Source organism: Panthera onca, chromosome E2, assembly GCF_046562875.1.
Source record: "Panthera onca isolate mPanOnc1 chromosome E2, mPanOnc1 haplotype 2, whole genome shotgun sequence".
Lineage (NCBI taxonomy): Eukaryota > Metazoa > Chordata > Mammalia > Carnivora > Felidae > Panthera > Panthera onca.
The window spans coordinates 61,139,356-61,158,807 of NC_138353.1; the positions used below are offsets into that span (position 1 = coordinate 61,139,356).

The 19,452-nt window shown below is 48.1% G+C and overlaps 1 protein-coding gene across 9 annotated transcripts in view; it reads right to left on the reverse strand.

The window, feature by feature from the left end:
* Positions 1–19,452, reverse strand: part of FANCA (FA complementation group A) — a 62,907-nt gene that overhangs the window by 23,081 nt on the left and 20,374 nt on the right. For 8 of the 9 annotated variants that reach the window (XR_013552610.2, XR_013552611.2, XM_078439171.2 and 5 more), the window contains 8 exons: positions 13,435–13,545; positions 11,693–11,788; positions 11,527–11,586; positions 10,344–10,432; positions 9,586–9,646; positions 9,457–9,506; positions 2,203–2,279; positions 257–370 (listed from right to left, as the gene is read on the reverse strand). Coding sequence is in view for 7 of the 9 variants with exons in the window: in XM_078439171.2 (XP_078295297.2) it covers positions 257–370; positions 2,203–2,279; positions 9,457–9,506; positions 9,586–9,646; positions 10,344–10,432; positions 11,527–11,586; positions 11,693–11,788; positions 13,435–13,545 (658 nt within the window). In the remaining 2 variants the exon portion in view is untranslated. Of the gene's footprint in view, positions 1–256; positions 371–2,202; positions 2,280–9,456; positions 9,507–9,585; positions 9,647–10,343; positions 10,433–11,526; positions 11,587–11,692; positions 11,928–13,434; positions 13,666–19,035; positions 19,041–19,452 lie in introns of all 9 variants that reach the window. The other variant, XM_078439178.2, reaches the window with a different exon arrangement.

Below are 19,452 nucleotides of genomic sequence, written 5' to 3' on the forward strand. Positions count from 1 at the left end.
ACTTTTCTTGCTCCTCATCACCTGTTCTGCTAGGAGCTCCAAGAGCAGAGTATTCAATCTGCTGAGGGTCTGTGACAGCCTGAACGACAGACCCGTCTCCCATCCCATCCCAGGTGAAAGGAGGCACGTCCTCAGCATCCGCCAGCGCTGTCGTCACGCTTAACTACCACGGCCACTGAGCCCTGGCCACGGCTGGACGTCCACTCGTCCCTCCAACAGCCACTGCAGATGGCCCTGCGCACAGCCGTGTCCTCACCGTCATACTGCGTGGGGTCCGTCATCGCGGCTCTGAGCTCTCTTAGCGCGGCCGCGAGCGGTCCCAAGGGTCCCTCGGCACAGACAGCTTCCACCTTCGTTCCCGGGGCTGCACCTGAGAAATGACGGGACACGCACAGCTGGATGCGGCCTCTCCGTGCCCACGGCAGACAGAGGCGCCGGGACTCCACGAGGCGCTGCACTGCTGGGCACCCGTCACTGGTATCAGAAACTTGTTTGTAAATGTAGTAATTTAAGAAAAAACCTGATTTGGGGCACCCGGGTGGCTCAGTCAGTTAAGCGATCGACTTCAGCTTAGGTCAGGATCTCACAATTCCTGAGTTCGAGCCCCACATCAGGCTCTCTGCTGTCAGCACAGAGCCTGCTTCAGATCCTGGGTTTCCCTCTCTGTCTGCCCCTCCCCTGCTTTAGCATACATGCTCTATTCTCTTTCTCTCTCAAAAATAAACCTTAAAAAAAATTTTAATTAAAAACAGTGAAAAAGAAAGAAAAAACATGGTTCTATGCGCAACATTGCCGTAAGTGTGAAAAACACATATGTAAAGAAGGACCAGAAGCATGGCGAGGGGGTCTCGGTGGGTACGTAGAATTGTGGATGGGTCATAATTTATTCCATTTCTAAAACTTTTAAGTAATGTCCTACTGTTTTTTATAATAGGATATTAAAAAAAAAGATGTAAAGGAGAAAACTTAAAAATTAATATACAAGAGAGGATTATCAGCTCTCAACATGTCTACGAGATTTTTGAAAACAGATTAGATCTGATCATATATTGGTAAAACAAAGATACTTCTTCAAAAAAATGTCTTCTAACTTTTTTAATGTAAGCTGTATACCCAACGTCGGGCTGGAACTCACGATCCCGAGATCCAGAGCCACGTGCTCCCCCGACTGAGCCACCCAGGAGTCCAAACACAGAATTTTCATTATACAAAGAAAAGCACACCGCAAGTTGTTTTAAAAATACAAGTTCGAGTTCTGGTGTCGCCAGAGAAGACACCGAGTGTCCACAGCGAGCCTCACATGGGAGACACCGAAACGAAACTAGAAGTGATGAGTCTTCGTTTATAAGCCCTGCCGGATGAGACAGAAAACATCCGCGAGGCCCCTAAGGCAGGGCCAGGGGGCCGGGGCCGGAGGGGCGTGCCCCCCCCCCCCCCCCCCACCACACTGGACGCAGCCCCACTGCCTCCTGGGAGCCCCACAACGGTGAGCTGTTGCAGTACCGGTCCGAATGAGCAGGGGACCCGGGACCGTCGTTCTTTGCCCACTCAAGTCTCCCGGGTCTCCGTGACTGTGAGAGAGCACCCATGCGTGTAACAGGAAGGCTCTGGCAGACGGAACCAGAAATCGCCACCTCATTCGGCCCAGGCGGCCCCGCGAATGTCAGAGGATTTAAAGTGGCGAACAAGAACGGCTTCACGGCGAGGCTCCTGCCGAGACACAGGCCGCTCCACCGTCCAGCAAGTCCGCCCAGCCGCTCGGAGCACCGAGGTCTCCCGACGCACGCCGCTGCCACACAAGGGACCTGGGTCGACATCACTGACTCCCGTGAGCCGAGCGATCCCCAGCCCGCCACAGGACTCAACCGCCCAAAGAGAAAGCCGCCGCAGACCAGCCACCACGCCACGCGTCAGAACCGACACGACAGACGTCAAGTCTGGCTTCCTAGTCCGGGAGGTGCCCTGAATTTAAAGCCTGCGTCAGAACAGGCGAGCAGCAAGCACATCCCGGCCTCATGCAGAACCTCAGGGAGGGGCTCTGGCAGGTAACCCTCCGGGGCTCCCAGGCTGGGAGCCCAGGACCTGACGACTAGGGCGCGTCCGTCCCGACTTAACCAGACCACACACACTGAGGTGTCTGTCACCCACCCCCGGGATGCGGAAAAGTGCCCGACACGGGGATGGAGAGACCCATAACCTTACTTTCTGGCTTCTTCTCTTCGGCAGTGGAGCAGGCCTGGCAGTAGGCGGAGTACAGAGACAGGGGAATTTTATCTGCTCTGGATCAGGAGAAAACATGAAAACCAAGTCAACCAGGACTCAAATTAGTTCGCAAGCTTACGATTTCAAAAACTATCATAAAACAAAAATACATGATATAGTCTACTATCCATACCTTATGGTAGGACTGTTTTTAGAAAAAACCCATTATATGCATGGACTCAAATGGTTCTTAGTGTTTCATAATTTGCCATATACACCTATCTGCCGACTGTGGTTTTCATAGGGTAGTGAGATTATAAATGATTTTTACTCCTCTCGTTAAAGTTTGGGTAATTTCCAAATTTTAAAGAGGACTTTTATTACTTTTAATGAATAATACTGAGAAAAGCACCCAACTGATGTCATTAGAAATACAGAGAATTATAGAACAAAGTCCTGTGATAAGGGTTTTGCAGGGCATGGACCCCTGGCTGGCACATTCTCATGGCACAGTGACAAGTCCAAGGACAAGAGCCGTGGAGTCACCTTCAGAAGAGCAGCCCAAGTATGGGACACGGGCAATGGCCTAGCCTGCGGGACACAAAGTCTCCAAGTGAGCAGCGAGGCAGGAAGGAGGCCTGCCGACAGTGCCGCAAGGCCTGATGATGAGCCAGGGAAAGGAGGAGGGAGGTGGCCGTATTCCAGAATGGGAGTGCCATCAAAGGCCAAAGCAAGGCAGAGGACAGGCTGGAGCAGAGGAGCATGCAACTGCCCCAGAGACTGGAAGGCGGGTAGCTTACAGATTAGAAAGCAATGCAAATAAAAAGAAAGAGCACATCTAAGGAAACGGAAAAATTCACAGAAGAGAACACTTCAGACATCGCTCATCCTCAGAGACCTAAGATCAAACACCACAGCTATTAGAGGAGAATGGATTTCCATAAACAGAAAAATCCAGTGACAGAAAGAACAGGCAAGTTAACCAGAAGAAATCTCCCAGAAAGGAGAGAAAAAAAAAAAAAACCCCAAAAGACCAGACATGCAAAATGTAACAGAGAACAAGTCAGGAGACAATCCTGGTGGTGTAATGTCTGAAAAGGAAGAGCCCCAAGAAGAAACCAGGCAGGAAAGGAGACCCGCTCTGAAGTAAGCGGGATCAAGCAGTCCGTGTCTGTGGTTTGCTCCAAAACAGCCCAGAAGAGGGTGCGTGGGCAGCTCAGTCAGTGGAGTGTCCGACCACCGATTTTGGCTCAGGTCATGATCTCACAGTCATGAGATCGAGCCCCTCGTCAGGAGCTATGCTGGGCATGGAGCCTGCTTGGGATTCTTGCTCTCTCTCTCTCAACTCCTACCCCGTTTGCGTGCACACACACATGCACTCTCTCTCCCTAAAAATAAAAACAAAATGGCCCAGAACGGTGGGTGGACAGAGGAATTTGAGGGCTACATAAGTACTATCCTACATTTCTATCTTAAATTTTTCTTAACAAAAGGTTTTGAAATATCTGAGAAAACTTCTTTGTTCTGAAGGACACGAATTTCCAGATTAAAAGGCCCACCATCCGCCTAGCCAAGAAATGAAATTAGACCCACACCAAAATACATTGCAATGAAATTTGAAAACCCAGGAAACGATAAAAAAGATACCGCAAATCTCCAGAGAGAAAAACACATGTCACGTGCAAAGAATCAGAAACGAACATCTCAATAGCGACACTGGAAGCTACACATCAATAGATCAAGATTTTACAAATGTGAGGGAAAATATTTCCAAGCAAGATTTCTACATTTCTACACCCAGTCAAATTAACTATCAAATGTGAGGGCTGAATAAAATGTCAAAAAAAGGCTACCTCCCATTCACCCTTCTTAAAAAGCTTCAGTAGGATGTGTTCCACCAAAACACGGGAGTAAATCCAGAAACAGGATGGTCTAGGGTCCAGGAAAGAGAAGAATCAAAGACATTCCCAGGTGGTCAAAGAAGATACGAGGATCGCAGAAGAAGCTAACAATTCAGAGTGGAGCCAGCTAGGAGGCTCCAGAAGGCCCTTCTCTCTCGGAAGCGACAGAGGGAGCACTTGAAGGTCTGAGTGAGAGGACACTGAGAAGGCGGGTTTGGCTAGCAGCTGAATGACACATACAAAAAAGATTAAGATAAAACAAAGAGAATTAGGAGCCCCAGAGAAATGAAGGTAGTTACATTCCTAATGGTGAACTCTGAATAGTGTTTATATAGCCCTAAAACAAAAAAAAAAAAAGTGAGTTTTAAAATTTAAAAGATTTTTTTGTATGAAGGACATCTACTTGTGTGGGTAGAAGCAAAAAACCTAGGTCTTCATCCTCAAATAGCGGAAAACCAATTGATATTGCCTAAAACAACAAAAAAAGTGGTAAGTTGCTAGCAAAATAAGAATATTATTTAGAAATATGGAGATAAATAACAAAAATCAGTCAAAACTTGAAAATGGTCGCCTCCAGAGAAAAAGAAATGGCAGGGAGGCGTGGAGAGGAGGGAATGACTATTTCTCTTAATAAACTTTATAGAACTGACTCTTCAATCTGCATTCTTAACTTTGACAAAAACAGTTTTTAAAGCCTAGAAATAAATGTCAAAAAATTAGGAAGCCATACCATGCAAACACCAAAAAGGAAAAAAAAAAAAAAAAAAGCTGGCATTAACAGCCTAATAAATAAATAAAGCCTAATAAAGACATTACATAATAAAAAAATATCCAGCAAGGTGGCTATATTTTGAAGGCTTTATTTTAACAATCATAAAAACTTGTTTGCAAGTAGTAACATAGGCTTCAAAATGCATAAAGACAAATCTGACAGAATTACAAGGAGAAAATGACAAAACCACAAAAACATCCTTAATAAACCGATAAACCAAAGTGACAGAATTCTGGTCAAGATACAGAAAACTTGGGAACAAGTACAATTTAACAGACAGACCCTATACCTCCAAAGTAAAGAATACAAAGGAAATGTTTACAAATGCTGAACACGTACGAGATATAAGGGAAAGTCTCAAAAAAAAATCCATCAGGGCGCCTGGGTGCTACAGTCAGTTAAGCATCCAACTAAGGCTCAGGTCATGATCTCATGGTTGAGGAATTCCAGCCCCACTTCGGGATACGCACTCTCTCTCCCTCTCTCTCAGCCCCTTGCTCACTCACGCTCTCTCAAAATAAGTAAATAAATACATACATACATAAATATTTTAAAAATCCATAAAAAGCAAATCATCTTTGAAAATAATGTAATTAAATTAGAAATTAACAATAAAAGCTCAGGGGCAAACACCTATATGTTCGGAAAATGTTTTAATTCGTTTATAACTAACTCATAATGACAAGAAAACCATAACGCAAGTAATAAAATATCTAGAACTGAATGACAATGTAAGAACTATATGTTGAAACTTCCGGAAGGCACTGAAGTTAACACTTAGAGGTAAACTTTATTAAGCTACGCCTCTATTAAAACACAAGAAAGAGGGGCACGTGAGTGGCTCAGTCAGTTAAGCGTCCAAATTCGGCTCAGGTCATGATCTCACAGTCCATGAGTTCAAGCCCCGCGTCGGGCTCTGTGCTGGCAGCTCAGAGCCTGGAGCCTGCTTCAGATCTGTGTCTCCCTGTCTCTGCTCCTCCCCTGCTTGTGCCCTGTCTCTCTCTCTCAAAATAAATAAGCAAAACCAAAACAAAACAAAACTAAACTAAAACATAAGAAAGACTGTAAAACACTGAGTTAAACAACCAGCTTAAGAACTTAAGAACGACAGCGTGAAGTCAAAGAAAGCAGGAAATAATAAAGGTGCCCGCGGGGCTCAGTAGGTAAAGCCTCCGACTCTCGATTTGGGCTCAGGTCACGATCCCACAGCTTGTGGGCCTGAGCCCCCTGTCAAGGTCTGCACTGGCAGTGCGGAGTCTGCCTGGGATTCTCTCTCCGTCTCTGCCCCTCCCTGGCTCTCATGCACTCTCTCTAAATAAACAAACATGAAAAAAAAAAAAAGAAAGAAAGAAACCGATTCAGTTGTCAATAGTTTGCCTCTGAGACAGACATGAGGAAAAGATATTATAGCCAAGTTTTATCAAACTTTAAGAGACGCAGAATCCTTGTGCTACATGAATTGTTTCAGAAGACAGGAAAGAGGGAAGGCTACCCAATTCATTCCATGAGAAGGGAATACAGCCTTGATGCCAAAGCAGCCAACATGAATTAAAAAAAAGTATGAGACACAGATGCAAAAATCCTAAATAAAGTCATCATGAAACCACGTTCAACAGCCCATGTGATAAAAAATCGTTACAAAGCAGGTGATCCACAATGCAAGGAAAGTGGAAAAATCACTGTAATCTATCACATAACAGATTTCACAGCAGCAAAAACCACCTTCAGAGATGCAAAAAAACATAAATTGATGCTAAAAGTCCTTAGCAAATCTGCAGAGGGAATTTTCTGAATATGTTAAAGGAAATGAAAATATAAAGACTACAGGGGCACCTAGGGGGCTCAGTCGGTTAGTCATCTGACTTTGGCTCAGGTCACGATCTCACGATTCGTGAGTTCGAGCCCCGCGTCGGGCTCTGTGCTGGCAGCTCAGAGCCTGGAACCTGCTTCAGGTTGTGTCTCCCTCTCTCTCTGCCCCTCCCCCCACTCGCACTCTGTCTCTCTCTCTCCCAGAAATAAACAAACATTAATTTTTTTTTTAAATATATAGACTACAGCAAATAGAAATACTGGTAAGACATCAGAAGCATTCCTATTTCAGTCAGAAACAACACACGATGCCAGCTTATTCTACAATTTCATGTTACACTAAGAAGCCTACCCAATTTAACAAGACAAAAACTAAAAGGCATAAAAATCAGAAAAGACAAACTTATTCGACATAGAAATCTACTGTGCTCATCTACAGAGAAAATCAACTAATCACCTACTATAAATAAGTTCAGCAGGGTTACTTGATACAGGAGTACCTATACTTCAATAATCAATGAAAAAAAATTTTTTTTAAACCCCAGAAGATAATATGCTATTCACAACAACAAAATCTAGGTACCCAGTAGCAAATCTAACTAAAAATTTACAAGATAGAAAAATCTACTACTGAAAAGTTTAAATACATATGTGATGTTCATAGAAACAAAGTTACAATAAAGTCAACTACCCAATATTAATCCATAAATTAAGGAAATTCCACTAAAAATTCAGAGTTTAAAATTTTTTGAGTTTGAGAGAGAAAGAGAGAGAGAATGAGAGAGACAGAGAGAGAGAGAGAGAGAGAATAAACAGCGGAAGGGCAGAGAGAAAGGAAGACACAGACTTCAAAGCAGGCTCCGTGCTGTCAGCACAGAGCCCAATGTGAGGCTCGATCTCACGAACCATGGGATCATGGCCTGAGCCAAAACCCAGAGTCGTACACTTAACCAACTGAGCCTCCCAGGCACCCCTAAAAATTTGGAATTTTCATGGATACACATCCAAGGACGTTCACTGAAGCACTATTAAAAGAGCATTATAATGGAGTTAACCTAAGAGTTCTGTTCTAGGGGATGGATAAATTAATCAAGGTAGTCACGCCGCAGGCCACAGCACCCCCGGGGTTGTGCAACATGGCAGCTGGTTGCCACAGAACAGAATTCTATGCTATTGGTCAAGTGACCCAGAGCCATCAGGGTGAGTGAAAACACCAACTGCAGAGGGACACGGGGTGATATGTGCATGTATACACACATACTTTGTACCTTTAAATATATGTAATAAAATTAAAAATAGAAAAAGATTGGGGCACCTGGGTGGCTTAGTTGGTTAAGCGTCCAACTCTTGATTTAGGCTCAGGTCATGATCTCATGGTTCAAAGTCCGAGTCCTGTGTCAGCTTCCGCACTGGTAGTGCAGAGCCTGCTTGGGATCCTCTCTCTCCCTCTCTGTTACTCCCTGGCTCACTCTGTCTCTCTTAAAAATAAATTTTAAAATGTTTAAAAAAAATAAATAAAAAGGGGCACCTGGGTGGCTCAGTCGGTTAAGTGTCCGACTTCGGCTCAGGCCATGATCTCATGGTTTGTAAGTTTGAGCCCTGTGTCAGGCTCTGTGCCGACAGCTTGGCGGAGCCTGGAGCCTCCTTCGGATTCTGTGTCTCCCTCTCTCTCTGCCCCTCCCCCGCTCATGCTCTGTCTCTGTCTCCTTCAAAAATAAATAAAAACATTAAAAAAAATTTTCTTAAAAAAATAAAAACAGGGGCGCCTGGTGGCTCAGTCGGTTGGGCGTCCGACTTCAGCTCAGGTCACGATCTCACGGTCCGTGAGTTCGAGCCCCGCGTCAGGCTCTGGGCTGATGGCTCAGAGCCTGGAGCCTGCTTCCAATTCTGTGTCTCCCTCTCTCTCTGCCCCTCCCCCGTTCATGCTCTGTCTCTCTCTGTCTCAAAAATAAATAAACGTTAAAAAAAAAAAATTTTTTTTTTAAATAAAAAAATAAAAAATAAAAACAAATAAATAAAAAGATTATACGTGAACCTCAGGATAATGGTTTCCTTAGAGAGGGAAAATGGAAAGCAGGTCAGGGAGCCGGATTGAGAAGGGTTTCAACAATACCTATACAATTTTATTTTGAACAAAAACATAAAAAAGGAAAGGCACAGCAAAGCATGAATGTGAGTGAGGCACAGGAGCACTTTTTGCACGGGTCTCTGTACTTCTGGATTCTTTTACACACAAAATAAATAAAAATAATGATCCCAGAGAATAGTCCTATTATATATAAGATGACAAAGTTTACTTTTATGTTCTAGCCTCATTCTCCTCGACCTTCTTATCGCTGTGCTCTTTGTAAGAGGGTTACTGGGAAGCAGGATTTAGAGGAAGGAAGACAGGGAAGCTGGTCAACTCTCGGCCGGGGGAGGTCCCAGCGTGAGCTGGGAAGCCAAGGCTGCGTGCCCTGCCCTGCGGTCTCAGGTCCCGCCGAACCTGCTGCAGAGCAAGGCTTCCGAGTCTCCCTGTTCTCTTCTTTCTTGGCCTAAATTCTTTCACATTGATCATGGACCAATCACCCGACTTTCTTGAAGCCCCACACTGATAATCCTCAGTGAAAAATGATAGTATCAAAAATATTTTCTTTTTAAAACCTTAACCAACTGATTTTGAGCCAATAGTTCATAAATAAAACCCACGAGATAAAACGCATTCCTCCACACAAGAGGCACAACCCTTTACGTTTGTCAAGAACCCTCCCGGAAGCAGGTGTCCTCACGTACCTCCTCAGGGACTCGATCAAGGCCGCTCTGGGGTCAGGCGTTTTCGGGAGCTGCGGGGGAAGATGGGGGTCAAGCGAGGCACCCGCTCTCTGCCAGCGGGGCCCCAGGCCCGCGACCGCACGTACTGACCACTCGAGGCGTGAGGAGGGCAGGGAGAAAGTGAGCCGTGTAGTAGGGTCTCCTGAAGATGCTGCAGCACAGGAGAGCAGGGTAGGAGGGTCACACACTCGTTCAGACGACACAGGCATTAGGGCCCCTTACTGACGACGACGAAATCCATTTCCACGGACACTCACTACATTTCAGAGGCTGTCTCACATCCTATCACGTGGCTGTGACATCACGCCACAGTTTTAAGTCTTCTTTTTCACCGTTTTGGGACATTTCCCACACAGGGAAGCAACAAGCTCGCGTCCCAGGGAATCTGGAAGGCACTGTGCCCGCCGCACAGCCGTGCGATCTGGGCCGGTCACTTCAGGTCAGCTGTGGGCGCTCCCCTGGGGCCGAGCTCGGAATCCTGGGAGCGGGGGTCAGGTCACAGCTCTGAGAAGCAAGGCCTTCGAAAAGCTGCCGCACACTGGCAGTAACCACAGTTGAAAACGTTTCGGGACCACACAAAACCCACAACAATTTTGCTATTCGATTCTGTCCTGGCTGCACTTCGGTCACCCATGAAGCATCAGTGACAAAGTTATTGCCCTAAACCCCCTAAGTGGGGGCCCTTCTCCACACTACCTGTCAGCTTTTATCAAGAAAACAAGGTTCACAGAAAGGCTCTGCACGACTTTTGCTGGACGTCTACCCTTGGAGACCCACAAATAGGAAAGCCATTCTACCCCAACTGGCTCTGAGAACAGACAGGACGGCTCGGGGAAGCACGACCCTACCTGGCCTCCATGACCGCGGAGGGGATTCTCCCTGTGTGTTCAAACACTGCGATGGCCTTCTCCACATCCTGGTGCGCTTGGCTGCGGGGCTGGCTCCGTACAGGGAGGGTGGGAAGGGAACACAGGATGTGGAAGAAAAGACACCGAGAAGGGTGTCATGAGCCTCCCCTCGAGCACAGCTCTGCCATGTCAAGGTGGATGGCGAGTGCTCACTGCCAGCACGGCAAGGGAACGTTCCAACCATTACCAGCAAGACCACACAAAGGCACCAGCCGCTGTTTCCTGCTCTCAGAGAGCTCGCGTCTGGCAATGAGCCGCCCCACTAACCACTCGACACGTCTGGGACCCCCTGCCACCCTCCCGGGTCCCCCGAGGAGAATAAAAGGGTCTAAAGAAAGATCTGAAGTGGGAAGGGGAAGAGTCTTAACTTTTGAGACTTAAAAAAAAATGTGAAATGACTTATGAGCAGCAAGAAATCTTAAATGGGGGGCGCCTGGGTGGCGCAGTCGGTTAAGCGTCCGACTTCAGCCAGGTCACGATCTCGCGGTCCGTGAGTTCGAGCCCCGCGTCAGGCTCTGGGCTGATGGCTCAGAGCCTGGAGCCTGTTTCCGATTCTGTGTCTCCCTCTCTCTCTGCCCCTTCCCCGTTCATGCTATGTCTCTCTCTGTCCCAAAAATAAATAAAAAACGTTGAAAAAAAAATATTTAAAAAAAGAAATCTTAAATGGACAGCTGCATTAAACACTTACAAATATTCACCGAACGAGTTACGGGCCGCTGTGAGGGCTCTCCGGCAGCTCACAGCTTTTACAAAGCTTTTGAGGCTCTCAAAACAATGCATACAAACACCATACAGCATTCTGACTTCTGCTTTACGTAAATATACTTAACGCTTTTTTCTGTAATTCTTAGAAAAACGTGATCTTCCCCCTACCCCATTTGAAAGACCTCCTGCTCTATGCAAACCCACATGAACCAAGATCTAAATGACAGACTTTCCTTCACACAGTGACCTGCTTTGCTCCTGCTCTGAAAAGGGCAGAGCATCACAGAGTAAGTACCTGCCAGTTAGCTCCCACCCTCAAGCTGCACCAGAAAGAAAAGGCTCAAACGCTCAGGTCAGAGTGAGCTTGGTGAGCACAGGCGACAGGCCACAAGGGGCAGTAGAACCGAGCTGACATTACCTCTGTCACGTCCCTGGCTGAAGACAGATCCTCGTAGAGGCCCATGTTTTCCAGAGAAACCTGCAGAGGAGACGTGTTTGGGGATGGGAGGACCAGGCAGGCGCTGGGCTCTGCGGGGAAAGGCTGAGGAAGGAGCTGTTGCTGGGGAGGGGAGGCCAGGACTCGCCTTCAGGTCGGCCAGACGCGTCTTGGCCAGCGTGACATAGTCTGTGAGGAGGGAGCGGTACTTGCTTGGCACCAGCGGTGGGTGGAGAATGTGCGCCTGCGGGCAGATGGCAGAACAGGTGACACCAGCCCGTGAACTGCTGGTGACTTTCCGGGGAGGCAGCAACAGCCTGCTTCCGAAAGCTGCACTTGTCGGACGTCGGGAGGGTCCAAGGGTTACCCAAAGACCCTGGGGGCTGAAGCCAGAGGTGGGACAGAATCCCAGGGTCTCTACCTGCTCCCACGGACATCCATGGAGCAGAAGAGGGCCAGAAGAGGCGTTCAGAAGAGGGCCATGCCAGGGAGAGCATGGGGTGGGGCCCACCCACAGAGCCGGCCCCTCACCCACCGCACCCCAGCGCCCCCGCTCAGGCGCTGTCCTCCAGGGCTGCGGCTACAGCACCACCACAGCAGTGCCCAGGAGACAAGGGGTCAAGTCCCCACGGAAGGGTGGGAAGGAAGTTCTGGGCTTCACTCAGTGGCGGCAAGTTCTTTATTCTCCTTCCTCCATCCCGTCAGATGTATTCTTTGGAACGTAAGGCAAATGTCGTATTTACAAAAAAAGAAGTGAAAATCAGACTCCAGGTGCCCTACCCGCCCAAAGAATGCTGGCTATAGTCATCTCATTTTAGAAAAGAAAGCTTGGGGCGCCTGGGTGGCTCAGTCGGTTAAGCGGCCGACTTCGGCTCATGTCATGATCTCGTGGTCCGTGGGTTCGAGCCCCGCGTCAGGCTCTGTGCTGACAGCTCAGAGCCTAGAGCCTGTTTCAGATTCTGTGTCTCCCTCTCTCTGACCCTCCCCCGTTCATGCTCTGTCTCTCTCTGTCTCAAAAATAAATAAACGTTAAAAAAAATTGTTTTTAAATAAAATAAAAAAGAAAGCTTGCAGTAAGGCATTTTTAATAACGAGATTCGTATAGATTTGTTACTAAAAACGCACACTCAGGGCACCTAGGGGGCTCAGTTGGTTGAGCGTCCACCTTTGGCTCAGGTCACCATCTCACATTCGTGAGTTCGAGCCCCACGTCGAGCTCGCTGCTGCTGGCACAAAGCCCGCTTCGGATCTTCTGTCTCCCTCTCTCACTGCCCCTTCCCCGTTGGTGCATGCTCCCTCAAAATAAATAAACTTAAGACATTTAATAAAAAGATAATAAATTATGAAGGTCTTCCCCCCTGGAAGTAACGGCCAGGGGCACTTTGGGGTATATCCTTCCGGCTCTTCTTTGATATAAAAATGCATCATTTTATATGGTAACTGACCGGAATTTAAATAAAACTTGAAGCTACAAAAAGAACAGAAGAGAAAAAATACCTATTTTAAAACTTTTTTTTTTTAATTTTTCTTAACGTTTATTTATTTTTACAAGAGAGAGAGGAGGAGATAGAGCATGAGCAGAAGAGGGACAGAAAGAGAGGGAGGAAAAAGACGTATCATCTTAAAAGCACACACATGGGGCTGGACCGCACATGCACGTGCTCCTCCCGCTGAGCGGGGGCTGGGGACGCCCTCCTGTGCCCGCAACAGACCCGCCCCACCCTCTGCACTCGACACCGCGCTCACCGACCACCTGCCAGCGACGCGCGCCGGCTGGTTCCCGGGCGATCGACCGTCCCAAACGCGGCCCCGGTGCCCGGGGCGCGATGACTTCCCTCCTTTGAGGCCTGCACGGAGGAGGGACGCCCGGGCGGCTGGGACTGCACTCACCTGCATGTACCGGGGCGCCTCAAAGGGCACGAGGTCTGACAGGAACTTGAAGAGGAAGACCAGCGTCTTCTTGCTGCAACAGTGGGAGCCCCTCGAGCTCCCAAAGGAGGCCTGGAGGGAGAGGCCGGCGTGAGGGCCAGGTGGCCGGCTCCACGAGGGGCTGTGCCCGCCACACAGCGATCTGTCACACGGCGCCTGGCGGCAGCCGTGCCTCCGCCACAGAGACAGAAACTCAATTGCAATGAAAGGGAAACAGAGCCGCTTGGGGCCCTGAAATCTTACGCTATGGCTTTGCCTGACTGAAGAGACGGGCTGAGGGGTTATTTAAAACGACAAGTTATGGGGCACCTGCGTGGCTCAGTCGGTTAAGCAGCCGACTTCAGCTCAGGTCATGATGTCCGTGAGTTCGAGACCCGGGTCGGGCTCTGTGCTGACAGCTCAGAGCCTGGAGCTGCTTTGGTTTCTGTGTCTCGCTTGGTCTCTGCCCCTCCCCCACTCACACTTCGTCTCTCTCTCTCTCTCTCTCAAAAGTAAATAAACATTTAAAAAATTTTAAAAAAAAAGTTTAAAATGAAAAGGTAAAACTACATTCCTAGGGGAACCTGGGTGGCTCAGTCAGTTAAGTGTCTGACTTGGGCTCAGGTCATGATCTTGCAGTTCGTGAGTTCAAGCCCCACATCAGACTCTGTGCTGACAGCTCAGAGCCTGGAGCTGCTTCGGTTTCTGTGTCTCCCTCTCTCTCTGCCCCTCCTCCGCTTGTGCTCTCTCTCAAAAATAAATAATAAACATTAAAAAATTAAAAAAAAATACATTCCTATAGGGGCACCTGGGTGGCTCAGTCAGTTGAATGTCCAACTCTTGGTTTTGGCTCAGGTCATGATCCCAGAGTTGTGGGATCGAGCCCCAAGTCAGGTTCTGCACTGAACGCAGAGAGCCTGCTTGGGATTCTCTCTCCCCCCATCTCTCTGTCCCCACCCCAGCTTCCTCTGAAATAAAATAAATAAATAAATAGTACCATATATACACATTCCTATAGAAAACAGTAACTGTGGCCTCTTTCTGTGACCCTCGGAGACACAGTGCATTAGCTCCCCTAACAAGGACCCTTCCCTAAACATACACATTCTACATGATGAAGCCACTTCTGAACACACAGAAACTCTCACTCTTCTGTGAGGAGACAACGTCACCGCAGGGGAAGTGGCCAAGGAGGACAACTCCTCAGGACACCGAACCCAGCTTTCCCGGGAGGGAACCGAGGGCTCCCAGGGAGTGTCGGGAATTCCAGAACGGCCAATGGACCCAAAGAGCCAGTGAGGCTCTGCCAAGAGAACCCAACACCCAGCCACACCAGGTCCTGCCCCAGCCCAGCCCACCAGAACTATGCAGCCACTGCTCCTGTGGCGGGAGGCCGGCCGAGCACTTCCGTCAGAGCACACAACATACCCGTGTGGGAGGAGGGTGCAGACAGACAGGCAGACACAAAAAGCCACCAGATACGGGGAAGATGGCGGAATAGGAGGGCCCGAGACTCCCCTCGTCCCACGAACACAACGAGGTAACCATCAAATCATCCCAAGTGCCCCAGAAATCAACCCGAAGACCGGCAGAACGAGAAGAGATGTGGTTTGGGAGAGAAACAGATGACGGCCACTGTGCTGGGACGGTGAGGACAGAATGCACACAGGGGAGCTCATGGGAAGACGGAGCCCCACGGCAACCGGCTCGGAAAGCGAGAGGGCCCATTCAAGTTCTTGCAATCGGCAGGGCTTCAGGCCTAGAGTTCTAAAGGGCAGGGGCTTGGCTCAGGGAGAGCCCGGAAGGCACCGTGCTGCTCCAGGAGAGAAGGCAGGCAAACGGCCCAGGGACCGGAGCCACGGAAACCGTGATCTGAAGAGACCTGAAGAGCCCCCGGAGCACACGGGGCGAGGTGATTTGCTCATCTCAGAGGGCTGGGCCCAGAGAGACCGCGTTCACGGAGAGACCCCCTCCAGGAACAAAGACTTGACAGGCGCCGCCTCCCTCCCGCCCCTCAGCACAAGCACAGGGACGCCTGCGGGAACCAGCGGAGTCGGGCACCGCTTGCTTCCTAACTTAATCACACCAAACGCTCAACCCCCGCCCCCCCCACCCCGTCACCCCCGCCACACGCTCCGGCACAGCTGCCCTTCCCAGCAGGCCCCCTTCCCCCAGAAGACCGGCCCAAACCCCTGCTCACACCGCTGTCTCGCCACCAGGGAGTTCTGCGAGGCCTCGCTTCCACGATCTCATTTCACAAGCAGACCAGAGCACCGCTACTTAAAACGTGCCACATTCAGACCACTCACTGCCCACAAGAGGCAAAGAGCCTCTGCAGACAACTGGCCTGAAGGATAAAGCAGCCAGGACACAACAGCAGAGCACACGCTGCACGCACTGGGGACACTTGCTGAGCGCCCTGGGGACAGGAGACATGACACTGAAGGGCAGTCCGGGACCTCTTCAGAAGGCCGTTACCCTCAAGATCAGGAGACTGACTTTCCTAACACACAGAAGTAGGTGCAGAGACTTAGACAAAATAAGAAGACACAGGAATCTGTTCCAAATGAAAGGACAGGACAAGACCACAGCTGGAGATCGAAGGGAGGCAACTGTAAGTAACATGGCTGATGGCCAATTTAAGCAACAATCCTAAGGATACTCACAGGACTTGAGAAAAGAGTGGAGGACATCAGTGAGACCATTAACACGGACATAAGGAATAACACAGCAGAAATAAAGGGTTAAATTAAAAAAAAGAAAGAAAGAAACACACTAGATGGAATGAAGGGCAGGCTGGAAGAAGCAGAGGAATGAATCAATGACCTAGAAGACAGAGTAACGGAAAGCAATGAAACTCAACAAAAGAGAGAAAGAAAAATTATGCAACATGAGGACAGACTTAGGGAACTCAGTGACTCCTTCAAATGTAATAACATTAGCATTAAAGGAGTCCCAGAAGAAAAAGAGTGAGAAAAGGGAGCAGAGAATTTCTTTGAAGAAATAATAGCTGAAAATGCCCTTAATCTAAGGAAGGAAATAGATAACCAGATCGAAGTGGCACACAGAAGATCCATCAAAATCAACAAAAGCAGATCCACACTAAGACACGTTGTAATTAAATTTGCGAAATATAGTGAGAAAGAAAATATTTTAAAAGAACCATAACAGAGGAAAACTGCTACATACAAAGGAAACCCCATAAGGCTTTCAGAACATTTTTCGGCAGAAACTTTCCAAGCCGGAAGGGAGGGGCTTGGTATATTCAAAGTGCTGAAAGGGAAAATTCTTCAACCAAGAATACTCTATCCAGCAAGGGATACTCTATTCATATACTCTATTCAGAATAGAGGAAAAGGGGCACCTGGGTGGCTCAGTTAAGCATCCGACTTGGGCTCAGGTCATGATCTCATGGTTCGTGAGTTTGAGCCCCACATCAGGCTCTTTGCTGACAGCTAGGAGCCTGGAGCCTGCTTCACATTCTGTGTCTCTCCATCTCTCGGCCCCTCCCCTGCTCACGCTCTGTGTCCGTCTCTCAATAATAAATAAATGTTAAAAAAAGATTTTTTTTAAATGGGAAGACATAAACAAACCTTTCTACAAAGACATACAGATGGCCATCAGACACATGAAAAGATGCTCAACATCACTCATCATCAGGGAAATGCAAATCAAAACTACAATGAGATACTAACTCACACCTGTCAGAATGGCTAAAATTAACAACACAAAAAACAATGGGAGTGGGAGAGGATGTGGAGAAAAGGGGAACAATTTGCACAGTTGGTGGGAATGCAAAATGGTGCAGCCGCTCAGGAGAGCAGTGTGGAGGTCTCTCAAACAGTTAAAAATAGAATTACCCTACAACCCACCAATTACACAACTAGGTTATTTATCCAAAGGCTACAAAAATACTCATTCAAAGGGGTACGTGCACGCCAATGTTTACAGTAGCATTATCTACAACAGCCATTATGGAAAGAGCCCAGACGTCCACTGACTGATGAGTGGATAAAAAAGATGTGGTACATACACCGTAAACATTACTGAACCATCAAAAAGAATGAAATCCTGCCGTTTGCAAAGACGTGGATGGAGCTAGAACGTATTATCCTAAGCAAAATAAGTCAGTCAGAAAAGACAAATACCATCTGATTTCACCCATATGTGGAATTTAGGAAGTAGAGGTGCCTGAGGGCTGAGTCCGTTGAGGACTGCCCCCACATCACCATTCAGCTCCCACCCAAGTACAGGGCCACCAACTCCCTCCTCTAAGGTATCTGTCTACACAGAAGGGTTACCAACCCTTGGCAACATCCGTTCAAATCAAGAGTGAGCCTCAATGACACCCTGGAAACAGGAATAAAAACAAGCTACCACTCAGTCACTTGAGCGTCTGACTCTTGATTTTGGCTTAGGTCATGATCTCATAGTTCGAGGGTTTGAGTTCCACATGGGGCTCCATGCTGACAGTGTGGAGCCTGCTTGGAATTCTCTCTCGCTCTCTCTCTCTCTCTCTCTCTCTCTGCCTGTTCCCTGCTCGAAGATGTTCTCTAAATAAATACATAAAGAAACAAGTAAAAAAATTAAAAAATTTAAAAAAAAAAGCCACCAGAGGAGACCCACAGCTTATTCGAAGTGTTTATGTCCAGTACCTAAAATAACACACACACCTCCGAATCTGGGGTTACAACAGCATTTAGTGTCACTTCAGAGAAAAAAGTTTTTTTCATTAGAAAAATTACATCTAAGTACATACCATGATGAGCTAAGAACCGTAATTCAGGACCCCAAAGGGCTCAAATTTAAAATCATCACATTGGCCTATTTACATTAACACTCTTGAAAATAAAGATTAAAACAGATCTTTAAACACTGAACGTACACTTAAACATCTGTCAAACTCGCACAAGCATTCACCTAAATTGGGTACATTTTATGTAAATTCGATCTCCATAAACTTGATTTAAAAGGTAAAAGGAAAAACAAAACAAAAAAACAAAAAACACACAATCAACACAGCACTTCCCAAGCATTCCTGTCCATGTGTTGTCCTGAGAAGTGGGCAAAACCCAGGCCAGGGAATACCTGGTTGTGACCGAATCACCTAGGCACAGCAGACACAGGAAACAGGCCAGTGTGACCACAAAGGGTCCCCTGGCTGTGGACACTGCCAACAGCCCCATGTGCGTCCCGTGGGTGCTCCTGGGCCGACAGCCCACTGCTGGGGGAGCACAGGGCTGACCGGAATCAGCTCCAAGGAATAAAAGAACAAAGAAAGAACCCCACAACCACCGTGCTGTACCAATGCCCCAGGCAGGGGCCAAGCCAGGCTCTCCGGGTGTCTGTGCAGATGCAGCTAATGCTCAGAACTGGAGGAAGATGGGCTCCCCACAAACTACCACCAACTACACCACCCCAGCAGCATGGCAAGAAAACCCAAAACCTCAACAAAGAATGATAGCTTTTTTTTGGGGGGGGGGGGGGTGCAAGTAAGGGAGGGGTACAGAGAGAAGCGGGGCTCACCCAGGGCGTGAGCTCATCCGAAGTGGAGCTCGAACTCACGAACCTTGAGATCATGACCTGAGCTGAAGTCAGACACTTAACTGACTGAGCCACGCAGGCGTCCAAATTAGATAGCCTTTTAACGTTTTTTTGTTTTTTTTTTTTAATTTATTTTTGGGACAGAGAGAGACAGAGCATGAACGGGGGAGGGGCAGAGAGAGAGGGAGACACAGAATCGGAAACAGGCTCCAGGCTCCGAGCCATCAGCCCAGAGCCTGACGCGGGGCTCGAACTCACGGACCGCGAGATCGGGACCTGGCTGAAGTCGGACGCTTACCCGACTGCGCCACCCAGGCGCCCCTAGATAGCCTTTTAAATGACAGATTTACACACACCCAACCTTCAAAGTTGATGTCTGGAAGAAGCTTTCTCAGAGGCGAGACTCGGCAGGCCGTGCACAGCTGCACAGATGTGGTGGAAACAAAGAGAAGACCC